At 51.1% G+C, this 17,331-nt stretch overlaps 5 protein-coding genes across 5 annotated transcripts; 3 read left to right on the top strand and 2 right to left on the bottom strand.

Annotated features, from left to right (window-relative positions):
• Positions 1-2,041: 2,041 nt before the first annotated feature.
• Positions 2,042-3,023, top strand: BDV17DRAFT_281681 (uncharacterized protein; the record flags this gene model as incomplete). The annotated part of the gene is made up of 5 exons (XM_073760064.1): positions 2,042-2,097; positions 2,144-2,177; positions 2,236-2,396; positions 2,441-2,573; positions 2,622-3,023. 5 exons carry the CDS (start codon positions 2,042-2,044, stop codon positions 3,021-3,023), a joined length of 786 nt encoding a protein of 261 aa, XP_073615676.1.
• A 162-nt stretch (positions 3,024-3,185) lies between these two features.
• On the bottom strand, positions 3,186-3,928 carry BDV17DRAFT_291167 (putative RING finger protein; the record flags this gene model as incomplete). Its single annotated transcript, XM_073762070.1, has 2 exons — positions 3,186-3,753; positions 3,843-3,928. The coding sequence occupies 2 exons, from the start codon at positions 3,926-3,928 to the stop codon at positions 3,186-3,188; spliced, it is 654 nt and encodes a 217-aa protein (XP_073615675.1).
• A 568-nt stretch (positions 3,929-4,496) lies between these two features.
• BDV17DRAFT_262946 (amino acid permease/ SLC12A domain-containing protein) lies at positions 4,497-7,150 on the top strand. The gene is made up of 5 exons (XM_073757848.1): positions 4,497-5,295; positions 5,344-5,445; positions 5,493-6,057; positions 6,111-6,666; positions 6,725-7,150. The coding sequence occupies exons 1-5, from the start codon at positions 5,070-5,072 to the stop codon at positions 6,989-6,991; spliced, it is 1,716 nt and encodes a 571-aa protein (XP_073615674.1). The 5' UTR covers positions 4,497-5,069; the 3' UTR covers positions 6,992-7,150.
• Positions 7,151-9,134: 1,984 nt separating this feature from the next.
• BDV17DRAFT_291165 (putative telomere length regulator protein (Rif1)) lies at positions 9,135-14,611 on the bottom strand (the record flags this gene model as incomplete). The annotated part of the gene is made up of 2 exons (XM_073762069.1): positions 9,135-11,639; positions 11,693-14,611. 2 exons carry the CDS (start codon positions 14,609-14,611, stop codon positions 9,135-9,137), a joined length of 5,424 nt encoding a protein of 1,807 aa, XP_073615673.1.
• A 438-nt stretch (positions 14,612-15,049) lies between these two features.
• On the top strand, positions 15,050-17,282 carry BDV17DRAFT_262933 (synembryn). Its single transcript, XM_073757847.1, has 7 exons — positions 15,050-15,302; positions 15,368-15,442; positions 15,493-15,569; positions 15,616-15,774; positions 15,818-15,937; positions 15,987-16,831; positions 16,880-17,282. The coding sequence occupies exons 1-7, from the start codon at positions 15,275-15,277 to the stop codon at positions 16,974-16,976; spliced, it is 1,401 nt and encodes a 466-aa protein (XP_073615672.1). The 5' UTR covers positions 15,050-15,274; the 3' UTR covers positions 16,977-17,282.
• Positions 17,283-17,331: the final 49 nt, after the last annotated feature.

Genomic DNA, 17,331 nt, shown 5'->3' with positions numbered 1-17,331 from the left:
AGGCCTTTGAAGGATAGGTAGTTAGGTAGGTAGGGTAGACGTAACGTACCGCGCCATCTCCATTGCCCCAGCGCTCACACTCCAACTCCAGGCCGAAGACGAAGATGAAGACCAGCCTTCGGCCTCGACTGATGGCGTAGAACCGAATTCTGAGTCCGACGAGAAAGACAAAGATACAGCGCGATAAAAAACACCTCGTTCAGCGCACACAGTAAAAAGAACCTCGTGACTCTCATAGTAAACCCTCAGCGCCTACGGCCGCCGCTCATCAACATCCTTATGACTCCGTGCCTGTCCCTGGCTCTGTTTACCACTACCGCCTCCAGTTGCTGATAGAGTCGCATACATATGAACATAATAACTCGAGTAGTCCAGACTCATTGAGCCTATACACCACCGCGGAAACGCGCTCGCCATGAACACAAGAAGACAGATCGTCATGCACCGATCGGTAATCATATCCAGGACCGCGCCGAACCGGGTCGACTGCTTAAAATACCGGGCTGCTGTACCGTCAAGAGCATCGAGAAGGCAGGAGTTGCTGTATAGGCAGAGCAAAGCTAAAGATACGTTTAAGAATTGGAAGTTGGAAACACGACCCCAGAAGAATGAGATGTCTCAACCTGGAGTTTAGTAGATTACTAAGTGGCACTAATCTCTCTACCTACCTATCAAGCTTGTCTCATATTCTAGCGGTCGGCATGAATCGACAAAGGGCCCAGGGCCCAGCTGGCCGGCGTAGGCAGCAGTTAGTGCCCCCCCGGGCGTGAACCGGCACGGCTTGAGAGCCTGACACCAAGAATGTTATGGATACAAAAGTGTCTGAAGGTCTAGAAAGCCAGGCTTTTTATAGTGTTCAGCCTCTCCCCAATTCCATGACCAGTCAGTCTAGTATCTTACTTGGATTAAGAAAACCACTACATCACTATTCAATGAGCATACTCAATTCAAAGGGCGAGCTCTGTTCATTTGGGTATGAGACATCACGGAGTCGGATTGAAAGCCATAATCACCATAAGGTACTGGAAGTCAGCCTATATTAACAAATTAGTTACCGTGCTTAAGGCTCGGAAACCCGCATCGCAACAAGAGCGCAGCCGGCACTCATACCTACCATCTCAGATCAGAATCCCATACGAGTACGACAAGCCCTAAATTCCAGAATCGATACTGATACCGTCGCTTGGGCTCATGGATTGTACACATATTCGTGGAAGAATCGAGCGTTTGTTCGTCTCATTGGTATTTACATGTTATACCGACGTTCTACCGTAGCCAGAACGCAGTTTAGGCTTCACCGGCGGCTATACTAGTGATCCTCTCAAAGGTAGAGCAGCAAGTGCTCCGCAGGCTTGCATAGAGAGTAGGCACGCAATCGAGCAATGTTGAGGCTCCCCAGCTCTCAAGAGGTCATTGCTAACGTTGGAGGTCGAGTCGCTGTGAAATATTGAGATGGCGCAATGGCGCACACAAAGGGCTACAGGAGATATGTTTGCTTTTTCTCTCATATGGCTAATAATAGTATTACTATTACCTGAATGGTGGACGACGGTGGTGGAAGGATGCACCGCAGCGCCATGGCCATGATCATCGCGAGCTCGCCATTTTTGGGCTCGCCACCTTTCAGGACCGTTGGCGAGCAATGATTGCGGACAGTATGGATTCTTCTCCATGTCTGGCACAGAGGACAGAGTATGGGATCTCAACTGACCCGTCAGACTTTCATCGAGGCAGGTATATTGTCAGTTCTCTCCGCGAGCCCCTTCCAAAACATAGTCATTGATAATGAAAAGCATCAGTCGATCTTTCCAAGAGGCTTGGAACTTGTTCCTCCTCTTGGCGTAAGAGAAGATCAACGTTAAGCATAAAAGGGCACCACCCGGAAACGGTGCCGGAGCGTTGAAGTCGCGACTCGCAAGGCAGCTTTTCGTTGCCTGGTCGACGTCAAACGAGATGTCTAAAACTAAGCTGTCCCTCATCGCATACCGCAATGCTGCCTCTCTTCCGAGGCGCATTGTAGTCCGACTATATTGACACCGGGATGGGGGACGAGTCGCCTACCTCCCGCCAGCTCTTTGTTGAGGCGCTTATCTTCTGGTGTATTGGAGTCATTTTATATATTGGTAGGATGTACGCTCCCTAGTCTTGTTGAGGATTACGTGATGACCGCGACATTTGTGAGTCCCGAATAGTCGCTTTCAGGATACCGTACAAGCTGACAAGAATAAACGGTAGCTCATTTATACCAGTCCTCTGGTCCTAATTCAAGTCTCCTCCCACCATGAGACGAACCTCATAGACTCAGCCGAATATTACCGGGTTCTCAGCGACCCGCAACAAGTTCGAAATCGAATAATCGGCAGCAAGATTGTTATAGGGCTAGAACAATGCATGCTGTTTTCGACATGATCAAAATATGCATGATGGCCACGTTTTGGAGACTGACAAGGAACCTTCGTTTACTTTTGTACGTGAAAGTCCTGACGTGGTATGTGGCCGCCGGGTTTGCAGTCATCATGATGACATACTATGCGTTACACCGTCGACCATTCTCGCAATATTGGGCGATGCCGGTCGAAGATATGCAATGCGCAACGTATCGAAACTATTTGATTACGTAGGCGGTCTTCTACATTTCGTCCGACGCAGCAATGCTCGCTATCCCGGCGCCATTATTGATCAAGGATCAGATAAAGAGGACGAAGAAGGTGCTGCTGGTGTGTATCATGAGCTTGGGCGTATTCACGATGGTGGCAGCAATTTTGAACAAAGCGTTCAACTTTGTTTCGCCGCTGACGACAACATATCAGCTTTGGTACATTCGTGAGGCGAGTACGACGATTTATGTCGCCAATCTGGTTTGCATCTGGCCACTTCTGCGCAAGGTCTTCGGCTCCGCGGCGGTGGAGCGTCGAAACGACCCGAATCGTGCACAGACATGGCCGAGTGACGCGACTGTGGATAGTTCCGCGATCGCAGTTGTCAACAATCGCCGAGCGAGGGCGCCCGTTGCGGGCTCTTGATAGACGGATGGCGGTGGAAGTGCGCTACTCTGGAAAAAGCGAAGAGCGCAACCAAACCGAGCAAGTTGGTCAAGCTGACGAAGGCGCGATGCAACCTCGACCCGACAACCACTTAGAGGCAGACTGCTCTAAGCGGTAGTTATTAGGCCATTATTGGTGATTTCAGAGCACACGCGGGAATATCTGATTCCTGATCAAGGCAGCCGGAGGACGTAACGGAGCTTGAGCATGCTCAGGCGGATAACAAGTCTTGCACAGCGGACACCGGGCCTGCCGCTTTGTGAACCACGGGTCAAGACAAGTGGCATGAAATATATGACCACATGTCAGGGCGCGAATGGAGTCGTCATCATCAAAGTCTTCCATGCAAATGGCGCATTCCATGTGGGAGACTCCATCGTTGTTGGAAGCTACACCCTTCTCCACAGGTTCGCGCGATCGCTCGGTGCTGACTCGCACCTCCTTCGCCGCGGCATCAAGCGAGCTCCTACTGCTCCTTGTTCTCGACGGCGAGAGGGGCGCTTGGCTCGTACTAGGGTCGAGCTCGATCTCCTTGTCGGTTTCGTGTTCGACGCGGTGGGCCGTCGACCACGCGCTATATTTCATGGAGGGGAATCGCGACTCCAGATCGGTGGAGGTCAGGATAGTGTGAGAGAAGCCTAGGGGCCAGCCCTCGGGGTCGAGCTGGCGGTTGGGGGCTCTGAAGCGCTGTCGCGTGCCGAAGATGATCCTGTAGCGGAAGCTGTTCAGAATGCGATGAGATAACGGCAGGCAGGCAGCAAAGCAAGAAAAAGAAAGGTCATGAGATGAGATAATTACCAGATGAATATGAAGAAAATGGCGACGCAGATGGGGGCCAGGTAGCCCAGAGTGGCCCCAGAGGGTTCGTCCGAATCCTGCGCCATAAATGCGATGCTACCCAAGGATTTTGCTTAGTTTAGTTAGACATTAAGTATTAGATAGAACTAGTAGAGATATCATTCGATCGAACATAGATGAGAGTTCGTGCGATGAGACAGTAGATAGACAGCAGACAGACAGGATGAAGTGGTGAACTATGAGCCGAACTGGTCGCGTCAGTCTCGTGTCTCCTGACAACCCCGCACCAAGACTCAGCCTCCATCATTGCCTGGTGTTGGCGCCTATTCTAGGTCCATGGCAGCGATATTGATGTTGAATACTCTGTATACAGACTATATCCTGTACAGAGTACATCTCGATCATGAGTTGCTTCGTATCTGACAACGAGTATCTCCAGTAGTCGGAGTATCAGCTGTCACCAGTCTTATCGCAGTGGAGAACCCCAGATCACGATGTTACATCGCTTGATACGGTGATACCTATCTTACGCGGACCCGCCGGTAACCGTCTGCGATTGATCTTCGATTGGTGGACAAAGCTCCTATCAGTGACAATTCAGTAATAGTATTACTTATCTCCGTCAACTTAATTCCTATTTTGTGGGTCCAACCCGACATTCCAGAAGCTCATGATAACAGTCCCGCCCCTATCTCTCTCTCTCTCTCTCTCTTCATTATAATCATTCTTTCAACTGTTCATCTGTATTAACTCCCTCCTGTTGTCTGTGAGACTGTCTTGGTGTAAGATTGCACAGTTACTCAAACAGCATGCTCAAGCAATCATTCACCCTATTCACAAGCTGTGCTCTAGTACATTGTAAAACGCCACTGGACAGCCCAGAGGACCAGCCAACCCCAGATCCAAGAAGCCCAATCGCGTGGGCCAACGGCGCCCGGTCCATGGTGAGATGGAACAACTGTAACCTCAGCTTCTCGGCCTCCCCGTCATCCTCTTGATTCGGCCAAGTCCAGTCCAGTCCTTATCGTGATTCGCCATTCACTCACCAGACGCGTCCATGCCTTCCCTGCAGCTTCTGGCGCCGCTTGCTCGTCCTATTAAAGCAACATCGCACGCTCATCTCTCTGGGCAACCCATCCCGTCTCTTCTTTTTTCCCTCTCCTTCCCTCATCTTCGTTGCTCTCTACTTTCTCCTCCCATTCTGTGTCTCCCTCGTTCACTGCAGCAATGGGTGTTGAAGAACCCAAGAAGGGTGGTGATGTCGAGGCCACCTCCGCCTCTCCCCCGGCCTACGTCGATGATGGCCAGATTCAGAGCTTTGAGCAGGAGGACTTTTGGACCCGAAACGGTCTCAGTCTGAAGTCTTTCCAGCGGCGCCCCGCCAACTATGTCGAGCTCAACCGTACGATGAAAACCCGCCATATGCACATGATTGCCATTGGTGGTTCTATTGGTATGTTCGCCGACCACAAGCAAGAAGACTTCAATTAACCTGGTATAGGTGCTGGTTTCTTCGTCGGTTCCGGTAGTGCTCTCAACACTGGCGGCCCTGCTTCCTTGTTCCTGGATTTCTTGATTATCGGTATTATGATCTTTAACGTCGGTGAGTATACCTTCTTTCGCGCTCGAGATCGCAAACTGATCGATTAGTCTACGCTCTTGGTGAACTCGCTATCATGTACCCCATCTCTGGTGGTTTCTATACTTACTCGACCCGCTTCATCGATCCTTCCTGGGGTTTCGCCATGGGCTGGAACTACGTCGCTCAATGGGCGGTTATCGTGCCTCTCGAGTTGACTGTCGCTGGTCTCACAATAGACTACTGGGAAGTCGATATTAGTGTCGCTGTATGGATTACTGTCTTCATGGTCGCAATCATCGCCGTCAACATCTTTGGGTCGATCGGGTACGCGGAAGAGGAGTTTTTGTCCTCCATCCTGAAGCTCGGCGCCATTATCGTCTTTATGATTATTGCATTAATTCTCGTCTGCGGTGGTGGCCCCTCGGGCGGCCAATTCGATGAGTACTGGGGTGCGCGCTTGTGGTACAACCCTGGCGCCTTCGCCAACGGCTTCAAGGGTTTCTGCTCCGTCTTTGTGACTGCTGCCTTTTCCTTCAGTGGAACTGAACTGGTTGGTCTTGCCGCTGCCGAGTCCAAGACTCCCACCAAGTCTCTGCCCGGTGCTATCAAGCAGGTCTTCTGGCGTATTACCCTGTATGGCCCTTCCTTCTTTCTTTGTGAATCGTCGCGTCTAACCGCCGTCACAGCTTCTACATTGTCGGTCTATTCTTCGTCGGTCTCTTGGTTGCCCACGATGACGAACGCCTCCTGGGCAGTGGCGGGTTGATTGATACCAAGGCCTCCCCCTTTGTGCTGATTGCCGCCGATGCCGGGCTTCATGGTTACGACTCCTTCATGAACGTCATTATCCTCATCTCCGTCCTGTCAATCGGCGTCTCCGGTGTCTACGGTGGTTCTCGTACCCTCACTGCCCTGGCTGAACAAGGCTACGCTCCCAAGATCTTCACCTACATCGATCGCTCGGGCCGTCCTCTTATCTCCGTGCTCACCCTCATCGTCTTTGGCGTTCTCGGATACGTCAATGTCGACGCGGCCGGTGATGAAGTCTTTGCCTGGCTCCAGGCTTTGTCCGGTCTCGCCGCCCTCTTCACCTGGGGCTCCATCTGTCTCGCCCACATCCGTTTTCGCAAGGCCTGGGCCTACAACGGCCGTTCCCTCGACGAGATTCCCTTCAAGGCAGTTGGTGGCGTCTATGGCTCTTGGCTCGGTCTGTTCCTCATCTTCATTGTCTTGTGTGCTCAGGTATGTTCTTTCTATCCGTTTTTACTCTTACGTTGCAGCTTCTGACCAACTCCCACAGTTCTTCGTTGCTGTCGCACCTCCCGGTGGCGGCCCTAACGGCACCTTTAACGACGCCAAGGGTTTCTTCAAGTCCTACCTCGCCCTCCCGGTCGTACTCTTCTTCTGGGCCTGCGGCTACCTCTGGAAGCGCGAGGGATGGCTCCGCACTAGCCAGATCGACATCGACAGCGGTCGCCGCGAGATCGACTGGGAGTTTATCCACGCCGAACGCGCCAGAGTCGCCGCCATGCCGGCCTGGAGGCGCATGTTCAGCATCATATTCTAATAGCTTTACTCTCGCATTCCGCCATCTTTACCCTCCGCGGTGTTTTCGGACATGTTCGAATAGATGACAGATTGCGGCTGCTAACGTCTTACCATGTGTGATAATCTACCTACTACTCTATTCAATGTATCATGATCATGATTATGGTGCGAGTCGCAACAGAGTTTTTACGTAAATGATACTACCCCCCGCATGTTATATCTCCAGTGAATAACATGGTCTGGGGACTGAGACGCCGAGGTGAGACCCACGGATCGTAAGCTCGATAAAGAGTCAGGTGAGCCCGCGGCGCATCTCGCCATCCCCGGGCGTCTCACCAATTCCCCTCCATCCATTGGACAGCTAGCTAAATTACCTTTGGCTGCGATTGCCACTAACAACACTCGAAAAACGCCTGATCTTGTACTGCTCTTGCGAGACAACCTGCAGGTGGGTGAGTTACGACCTGCCAAATCAACCCTAGCCTCTACTTAGGCCGGCGTTCATTTTATTTGGCCCCAATTCCACCGCACCCTATCCATGCGCCATAGGCTATGGATTGTACACAAAACCTACGAGTCACGACTCGCCAGAACCAAACCAGAACCAGGCTAGCACTAGCCCCTCTCCAAGGAACAAAGAATCTTGAACAAAGTTCAGTTCGCAATCGCCCCAGCCAAGCACCTCAAACACCTAGTGTCCCCCGACCGGTCACCGCACTTGAAGTTGCACTTTGCACTTTGCAGCCAGCGCCTCCCCCTCTCAGTCCCGACCCCTAAGGCAAGCCAAGCCAGCCCATGCCAGATCGAGGTCTTTACTCCGCTACCTGCCAAGAGTCCAAGACACGACCCAATCTCTGTCTCAGGTGCAGCGAGCGCCGAGTGCGACTTGGATTCCAGAGCGCGAAGCCCAGACTGATATGTTGCAGATACTATCGAAGGGAGGATGAAGGATCGAGATACCGAGTCCCGAGTCTAGCCTATCCTCACTTTCAGTGCTGACTGCTGAGTGCTTGGGCCTTTGGCGGCCCTATCCGCCATCATGCAGTCTTCATGCTCATGAATTGAATCATTGACCCTTGGCACCCACGATGGCGACGGCGCCAACGTGCATGAAATGGCCATGGGACATGGATCCTGGAACGAAATTCGAAATCCGAAGGAAGCATAGAACCAGGATGGAAGAACCCAGACTCCTTGGCGCCGTGGCTTGCATCCATCCGGATTTGACTGTGAATTTGTGCCTGCGCTGCGACTGAGGGATTGGGTTGGGTTGGTTGGGCTGGACCTGCAGGCTGGTGGTGTGCTTGCTTACTGCGGTCTGCGTCGGCGCGAATGCGAATGCGATTGTTACCCTCTCACCTGCTGTTGCTTACGTGCTTCTAACTACGTGCTGACGCTGGCATATTATGCATTTGGTTCTTATTGCTTGCATGTGAGATTGAGACAGGGACATGGATAGCACACCTGCAGCTCAAGAACACTTTGTAAGTGCGGCAGTGAGAAATTAGGTAGACTCTCGGATGATAAATCGTAGCACGAGGTATCATATATTCTTACGTCCGTTGCTCTAACTTTATGATAGCTACTAGTGCTGTCCATGTCCTGTATGAGTTGGTTTGTTGGTTGCCGAAAATATATATGTATGCATGTAAGGGACAGCGGTCTGTATTCTCCCTAGGTTATGTACTTGGCCTTCTACTTATGATCTGGGAGGATCTGGATTTATATAGTTCCTATTATTGGAATGGATTGAATGTTGGAGTTAGAGATAGAGAGTACTGGGGATTCCAAGTGTCCGCCACCGCAGAATGTAGGTTTCTTGTAGCAAAAAGGACAAGACACAACACCGTGCGGGATGAGACAACACTGACAAAAAGCAGGTTATCAAGTAAAAGAAATACACCGACAGAATCAAGAAAAGGTCTATAATAAACTGAACTGGTTAACTAGGAACTAAGGAATTACCTCAGGCTTGATGGATCATCCCGTGGCTTTGCCGCCTTTCAAGAGAATAGGATATACAGGATCATGGTAATATCTGGATGATATGAATCGGAACAAGCATTTCAAAACGCCAGCGCTATGCAAGATCTTTCCCTTCCGCTCTTTTTTTGGTCTTTTCTCGTAGATAGTATAACATAACACCAACCCCCCTACCGACTCTAACTCTGACTAGGCGTAGCAGTAGCGTTCTCCTGCTTCCGCTTATAAGCCTCATGCATCTCGAAGCGGAGATCGAAAAGTAAATCATCGACCTCCTTGACTTCGTTGCGGTCCAGGGAGGAGAGTCTGATTCGTTCGATGACGGAGCGGAGGGATGTTGCGATCGAGGCGTTAGGCCTAGGCTGAGGCTGAGGCGGAAGTGCCGATTCAGGTTCGGGTTCGCGCTCGGGTTCGGGTTCGAGATGTTGCTCGGGCTCGGGTTGTAGCTGGGGCTCGAGCTTTGGTTGTGGTTCTTCAGGCACCGGCTCTGGTAGGGCTGATTGTTCATGTTCAGGTGTCGAGATATGCTCAGAAAGCGCCTGGGTTTCGATCTCAGGTTCTAGATGCTGAGGTTGAGGTTGAGGTGCTGATGTTTCAGCTTCCGGCTCCGGCATTGGCATTGGTATTGGTTGTGCTTCTGTTTCGAGTGTCTCCTGCACTTCGGACATTTGGACGTCCTCGGGTTCTTTTGGTTCTGTTTCTTCGCTTGGCTGCACTTCGGTTACGGGAGGCTGAGAGCTGTGGCTTTCCCGTTGCTGTTCCTGATCCGCGGTTGGAACCTCGAGAAATCTACGGGGCTCTTCAAGAGAGCTTTCTCCTGCAGTGGTCTCCTTATCTGAAGGTACATCCGCAGGGAGGAATCTCCCTGTCTCGGATCTGCGGCTCTTCTGCTTCTTGTTCTGTTTCCGCGAGCTACTGGGCCTAGGCGATTTCTTCGGAGAAGACTTCTTCGGGGCCGGCGTTTCTTCTGGGATATCAGGCGCTGGAGCACCACTGATTCGGCCGGACCTCCGCTTCTGGGATCCTTGGGTCTCCGGTTCTTTCCCAGCGTCATGGTCCTTTTCAGACTGATTGGGTTCGGTCGAATTGTTCGGAATCTCGAATGTCGCTTGCTTTCGCTTCTTCGTAGAGGAGGTCGCTGGGGGTGGAGTTTCTTGATGCAAAGAGGAGAGCTTTCGCTTCTTCGAAGAAGCATCTTGGCTCCCTTCCACAGCAGGCGTTGAGGCTGCAGTGAATGATATTCTTGAGGAGCGGCGCTGCTCTTTCTCCCTCTTGGCTATTGCACCCCAATTCTGCCCTGGGCGATCACGCTTTCTCGTAGTCGCACACATGATCGTGTAATCCTCGATCTCTTTGTCCGTCGGTTCATCACCGGCCACATCCACCGCATAGACTAGATCATTTTCTAGCTGAGACATAGCCTGCGTATCAGTATCTTCGCTGGCTGAGTCCACAGCGTCGGCACGTTCCACTTGCAGCCTCACAATGTTCCCATTGTGTGAAGGAGGTTCAATGACAGGATTGTGACTGGTGTCGTTGCCCATCTTGCTTTGTGCCTCCTGATCTTGCTGAGCTGGAGTGGCTGCTGGGGATTTATCCTTTCCGGAGCGAAGCCGTGTTCTTAAGATCGGCTCTGCCTCTTTGCCATTGTCCTCCTCGGCTGGTTGAGCTTGGAATGGGACATCAGCTTGTGATCCCTTGCTAGGTGCCTTCGATCGCCTAGATCTGTTTCTTTTTCGATCTTTAGATTTTCTGCTCTTGGCTGAGAATTTTGAGGGGGAGCTTTGCTGAGAATCTGTAACCCGTTGCTCGGGTTCCGGCGGCGAAGATGGAGGATCAACGTCCATAGAGTCGGCGACAGCGGAAACCGATGGGGGTATTGCGGATGCCACTGACGATGCCCGTCCTCGGATAGCAGGTGTCGGAGACGATCCGAGGAAACCCTCTTCGTTGTCCGCCTGGACGGCTGGTATCGTAGGAGTTTGCGGGATCTCTGATCCAGATTCTTCGTTCCGTAGACTGCGCAAATGGGGCGGCGTCAAGAAGCCCAGTTCTCTCGGTGTGGCGGTAGGCGGGGAGGAAGAGCGGAGGTTATCGATCATGGAAAACATTTCTCGGTGTCGCGTGCTGTCCTGTTGACCGGAGGGGGCCATTCCATTCTCGTTCTTGATGTTGTGGGGGGCCTGCGGAAGCGCCTGTTGCGATTGCAGCTCTTCCGTTTGCTGCCACGTCGGGCCTGTGGCATCTGAGCCTGTTCCGGTGGACTCAAGGCGTGGAGGATGTGTCTCGGTAGGTGCATCCAAGATATATGCTAAGCGAGACTTGACTGAAATATCCTTTGCAGAGACGTCCCAGCTTTCCGCGGCTTGACTCTTAGTGTGCATGTAGCCTGTAACGTTTGCCTTCCCCAGACTTTGCCGTGATGGCGCCGAGCTGGCTCCAGACGATGACATTTGGCTGTTCACGCGAGCTTCAAAGTCTCGCAGAGCTCGTGATACCGTCGGGTTTGCTGCCGTTTGATGAGCTTCGTATGAAGTCCTCACAAAATCTGCAAATCGCTTCGCTGCGGAGATATGCGTAGAATTCAAGGTCAAACCGATAATCCCTTCATATCCCTGCAAAGTTGATGGATTGTGAGGCAGGAATTGTAGAACATTCAATACAGCAGTCGTGAGCGCGCGATACTGTTTGAGTTGGTATTAGTAAATACGCAATAAAATTTCTTCCAAGTACTTACAGTAGTTGATATCCTGCTCTCAGGGGCACTCTCCACAGTGAGTTTGTACTGCTCATCTTTTAAGTACAGGCCAATGGGCTGCTGGAGTTGATCCAGGAGCAAGGCTCTGAAAGATAAGGCGCCTGATCCAAGTAACGCAACGAGCGACTCTATGAAGGTTGTGACACCTTCCTGGGAGTCTTGCACAGTATAGGACTCGAACAGGGCTCGCTTTGTCAGCTCGATAGATTTTGAGGGGAATGGCGGTGCAAGGGTATTGCCCTTTGGTTCTTCGTCGGAGTTGGGGAAAGAAATCGGTAAAGAATGATTGATGATGGAGGACGCAAAAGAATAGATGGAGCGGATATCGTAACTCATCAGTAGTTCCGCGAGAGGTTCCAGTGCTAAGGTTACTATCGCGCGATCGCCTCTTTCGCTTCTCAGAACACGAATGAAGGCGTCCAAAAGTCGATCCCAGGGCACGGCGATATCCGAGAATCGCAACCCTGCAGAGAGTATTTTGAGGAGATTATCATAGTCGCGGGAAATTGATCCGTCCCATGCACGAATTGATTCGGTTGGAAAATAGCAGAGACAGTCCACAGACAACTGTGCGTTTGAAGTCCAAACAATCTGCCCAAAGCTTTGAACACCAAAATGCAATTCACTTTCATTTGAAGAAAGATCCGCACACTGCCGCAGAATGTCAAGTCGAGAGCCTCTTGTGAGCTTCCCATGGGATGCCGCTTGAACGATATCGTTCACTAGACGCGAATAAGCTGGGGTTAACCCAGAGGCCTCTGAGACGTTGCTGACGAGTCGGAGTAAGTGAAAGATAGGAGCATCGGGATTGTTGTTAGTTTTCGAATGACGGTGGGTAGGTGTAGCAGCTTGGTATGTCGAGTTCGCTGTCTTCAGAAGCAGTTTCTCTGTAAATGAAACACTGCCCAAAGCGAGCACCATTGTGGTTGAAAGGAATCCGAAGCGCTCAAAGAAAGCATCCATTGAGTGTTCTTCAGTAGCGTTCAGTGAGGATGGTCCCGCATTCCATAGACGTTGCAGAAGCCCCAAAACTTGAGCTACTGTTTGCATTGACTCCGGAGAGGGAGTGATCTCTTTGCTAGCGGCAAATGCCAAAGCACGAGAAAGACTGATCCACGCGGCCGCAATATTGGACTTCTCAATTTCGGGATTCCAAACCGACGACTTCAAAATATCTTCAAAGACTTTTAGCACGGCAAAGATCCTTGACCTGACCCATTTACAGTCCAAGGGGGGCAGTTCTTCCGCAACAACCCGCTTGGGTTCATTCACACGGTTTTCTGACCAAGCTTTCGGTGGATGAGAGCTCCACATCATGTTAGACAAGGCGTGAGCAAGCCGATCACTCAGGCTAGGCACTGTAGCGAAGATTTTTGATGATGGTGAGGCGATGTACTCCTCCCACACGGTATCAAACTGCTGGAAAGACGCGTCCGGGCGAAAGGCATAATAGAGCAAATTGTAGTAGCTGGCAACCGCCAGCTGACTAGGCTGTGAGCTTCTATCGTGCTTCTTTCTCTCAAATTGAGATATTATTGGCTTGCTCAACATGCGCAGTAAGGATCGACTCGTCGTCTCGCTAAGATTGACCACAAGAACAAACCGGTTCCAGTTTCCGTGGGCCTTTGACTTGATTTCAGGGTCACTGCAGTTGAAGCATCTCTGCAAAACAAGGACCCAATCTCTGAAATGTTGCCACTGGTCGATGTTGAAGCGCTTATTCCTCAGAAGCAGTGTTATGACGCCCCAGATTTGCGGAACGTGGTCACCAGTATCGGGATTTGCCATCATTCTCGACATGCGCTCACATATCTCGGATACCAGCTTTCGATTGTTTGAGATGGGTCGGTCGAAGACGTCACGCAGTGTCTTTGACAGAGGGGAGTTCGGGCCGGATGCTAGATACGCATTGAAACCGAGTTCTAGTGCACTTAGTCTGACGTTCTTGATTTGATGAAGCAAGCCAGATAGGAGATGATCCATCCATAAGGCACACTGGGAGATGAATGTCGACTTGTTCTGCTCGAATAGGCGATCGTATATCATCAACCGCTGAGAGACCACGGAATTTCCTTTCACTCTGTCGGTCAAGTCATGTAGCATTTCCAGTATTCGGGTCGCCCTGGCGTTTGTAATAATCCTTGTCGGAAACTTTTGTGTTGATAGAACGGTTAGGTAATGGGTCATGACGGATTTGGGCAATTTGCCATCTTCGAGGCAGCTCACAGAGTGCTCCACGAGAAAAAGCTTGAAGTCGTCGGGTAATTGCGAAGAGATCTGAGAGTGCCAAACGAGTACCACAGAGAGCTTCAATGCTTGAATGACAAGATTGGTATCTAACGGCCCGCCTTTTGTGAGGTCGCGGCTGATATCCCGCTGGATGAATTCGGCAATTAACCCCAGCTTGCGCGCAATTTCCTCTTCTGTCGGCAGATTCTCGTACGCCCTCAATGCACCAAAGAATTGCATGTAAGCATCGATTCGTGAGCTGGTCGATTCTCCAGCCAATTGCTGGGTGACTGATTCCAGAAGCATAGCAAACGTTTCGGGGCTGTACGAAACCACTCCAATCGTGCTAACCGGACCGGGGGAATTCGTTGCTTTCAATATTGACCTCGCAGGTTTTCGTTCGTTCGAGGGAAGGAGGACTTTCGATTTCGTGTTAGAGTTCGTGAACGAAGGGGGTTTGATGAACTTCGGCCATGGTGAAAAGTTCACGCGCTTCAATTGGCGGCTTGATGGAGCGCCGGTTGAGTCATTCTGCAAGATTGAAGATTCATTAGGCGTCTGTACGGTCACAGGTGAGTCTTCCGTCCGACCTTTCTCGGACAGCATACGAGACGCAGTCCTTGGTGGAGTCGGCGGACGAGCAGACAGAGGACCCAGAACGTCGACCATAGTTCACGACAGGTGATAGTGAAGGCAGGAAAGGGATAGGAACATTGCGATATGGCCAATCCAGAAGTGGACGCTGACCTGTCCCTATCCTGATATCGAAGCACGGAAGCTGAACCTGATGAAGCCGTCTGGAAGTCGGAGACTGGAGACCATGGTCAAGAATCGAGATCGCCTGCGGCGCGGAAGACGCCAAGCCTCGCGGCCACACGGCACACGCTCTCGACGCGGCGACGCGTTAAGTGGCAGCGCGTTTGGTGCCTTGCCGCTAAGACTGCAAGGCTCCTAATCCGAGAGTCACCTGACAAACTGCCGCCTGAGGATTCAGGCCACCTGCGGAGAAGCTGACTACTCTCGGTGGGGTCTGCTTAGCCTTTCTACCATATGGCGCTCAAAGGATCAACTGAACAATGAAACGCTCTCCGGGCACAAATCATAGTCCTTGACTACTATTTCCTTCAGAGGCTTGACTATCCCCGCGGACTCGTCATTGAATCCTTTCTGCAATTGCCCGAGAGGAGTGCTTCCTGCATCTGACCCCTGTCTGCCCGCCGCTAGAGCTCCTTTCCGTGCGATCGACGAGCTCCTCACCAACTTCTTGCATACGAATTAATCTTCAATAGCTCAAACCAACAAAGCCACTATCAAGAGGGACAGCTAACAGATATGGCTTTGCGTGTCCTTCAAGGCCCAGGTACAGTGCTGTCGCCGTAACATGAATACCCGCAGTTACAGTTGCGCTAACTCAAGCTTCTCTAGAGAAGTTGCGGGAGGTCACAAAGCTCCTTGATTCTCTCGAAGCGGATTTGAGAAATGATTCTTTGGACTCCGCACGTAAGTCTTTGATCTATGCATGCACTTTGCATAGTCCTGATTTGTTTTAGAAAGGACCCAGACCCTCTTACAGCTAAGGCAACACGGTACTAGTCCCGACAACGCGGGACCTATTTATTCTAAAAAGGTACATGGACCGCTGACGTGCACGATCAAGATCTAATCCTTAATAGGGTATTGAGGTCTTATCAAAATATGGTGTCGACGGAGAGACAACAGATGTGCGCCATGCCGCCCTACGGTGTGTCGCCAACGCTCTCCTATTAGACGAAAACATGCGCCAGCTATTCGTAGATACTGGCAGATGTGGTAAACTAGCTGAGATGCTCAAGGTATGAATGCAGCCCGTATTATGTACACAACTAACAGAACCAGTGTGATTCTTCCGAGCACGAGATGGTCATCAGTCGGGTACTGTTCCTCTCAACATATAACACTAACGCGAACTTCGAAGACCTCATCAACAACCATTCCTTGGGAGACAACGTTCATTATGTGCGTTGAACCCCGGCCGAAGAAACTAACATGTTACTAACACTGGCAGCAAATACTTCGACACGCCAAACAATTCCCCAAGTCTGGAAGAAAGCCTCTGTCGCAAATCGATGAACTAGCCTTTATTGATACGTTGAAGCTGGTATTCAACGTTGCAAAACTCTTCCCAGATCTGTCTTCGACATTCTCGCCGTCGATTCCCCACATCTTCAAAATCATCAGCCGTATCGATATCCCTCTAAAGCCTCTGGACGGTCTTCTTGGGACGCTGCTTAACTGCTTGTCCACACTTGACCTCGAGAACAAGAAGGGGCGGTCTTATGAGAGCAATCCGCTTTTCCCTACATTCAATCAGAACTGCAACGTGGACAAGTTGATCAACATCTTGGACCAAGCAGTCTCAGCATATGAGCCCGACGAACTTGAAACCAAAGCCATACCTCTGCTCCACGCGCTTGTCACAATCCACGAGCTGGCGCCAGAAGGCCCTCGCAAATATATGCAGTGGCTACTTTTGCCTGATGACAACGACCGAAGCCGGCCGATTGGGCAGTCCGACACCCTGTCCTCGAAACTGCTCAAACTCTCAACCATGCCATACGCCAACCTCAAAGTTGCGATCTCCGAACTCATGTTTGTCCTCTCAGGAAAGGACGCCGAGAGCTTAACGAAGAACATTGGATATGGTTTCGCTGCAGGGTTACTTGCCTCGCGTGGCATCCAAATTCCACAGTCTGCGGGTGAAGCATTCTCGACCAACTCTCAAGGCCTCGATCCGGCGATCAATCCGATTACGGGTCAAAGATGGGACGCGGAGAAAGAGGACACAGGCCCGCCCATGACGAAAGCGGAGAAGGAGAGAGAGGCCGAAAGATTGTTTGTACTTTTTGAGAGGCAGGTAAACCATCTACTCTACGCCAAGCAACGCTAACTCCAAGACAGAGCCAAGGCAAACGGCATTCTCGGGATTGAGAACCCAGTCACACAGGCTCTTCACGAAGGCAGGCTACAAGAGATATCTGATTCCGACAGCGACTAAGCCTCAACATCTATATAAAGAGCGCGTGATAACATTCCGCAATTAGATATGCATCTTAAGCATCTGCTTATTTCAGGTTCTACCAATGTTGGCGCAGCACCTGTTTTCACCGCATTGTACATAATCGCCATGTATTGACATTGCTCATGATTTACTTAACTACATAATGGCCTTGCTGGAGAACGCTGTACATATCAACGGTTACCGCCAAGCCCCCCTCCAATGACGTACTGTGGGGGGGTTGGGCGGAAACACTAATCTCGGCAAAAAATTTGAGTATCGCGGGGCTCTCCAGGGCGTTTCAACTGTCATCTATCGCTGCTTTTCAGCTCGTACCTGTTCTACGCATTCTATT

The sequence above is a fragment of the Aspergillus undulatus genome (genome assembly GCF_047715775.1).
Source record: "Aspergillus undulatus strain CBS 261.88 unplaced genomic scaffold BDV17scaffold_23, whole genome shotgun sequence".
NCBI lineage: Eukaryota > Fungi > Ascomycota > Eurotiomycetes > Eurotiales > Aspergillaceae > Aspergillus > Aspergillus undulatus.
This window is presented reverse-complemented; position numbering and strand designations above follow the sequence as displayed.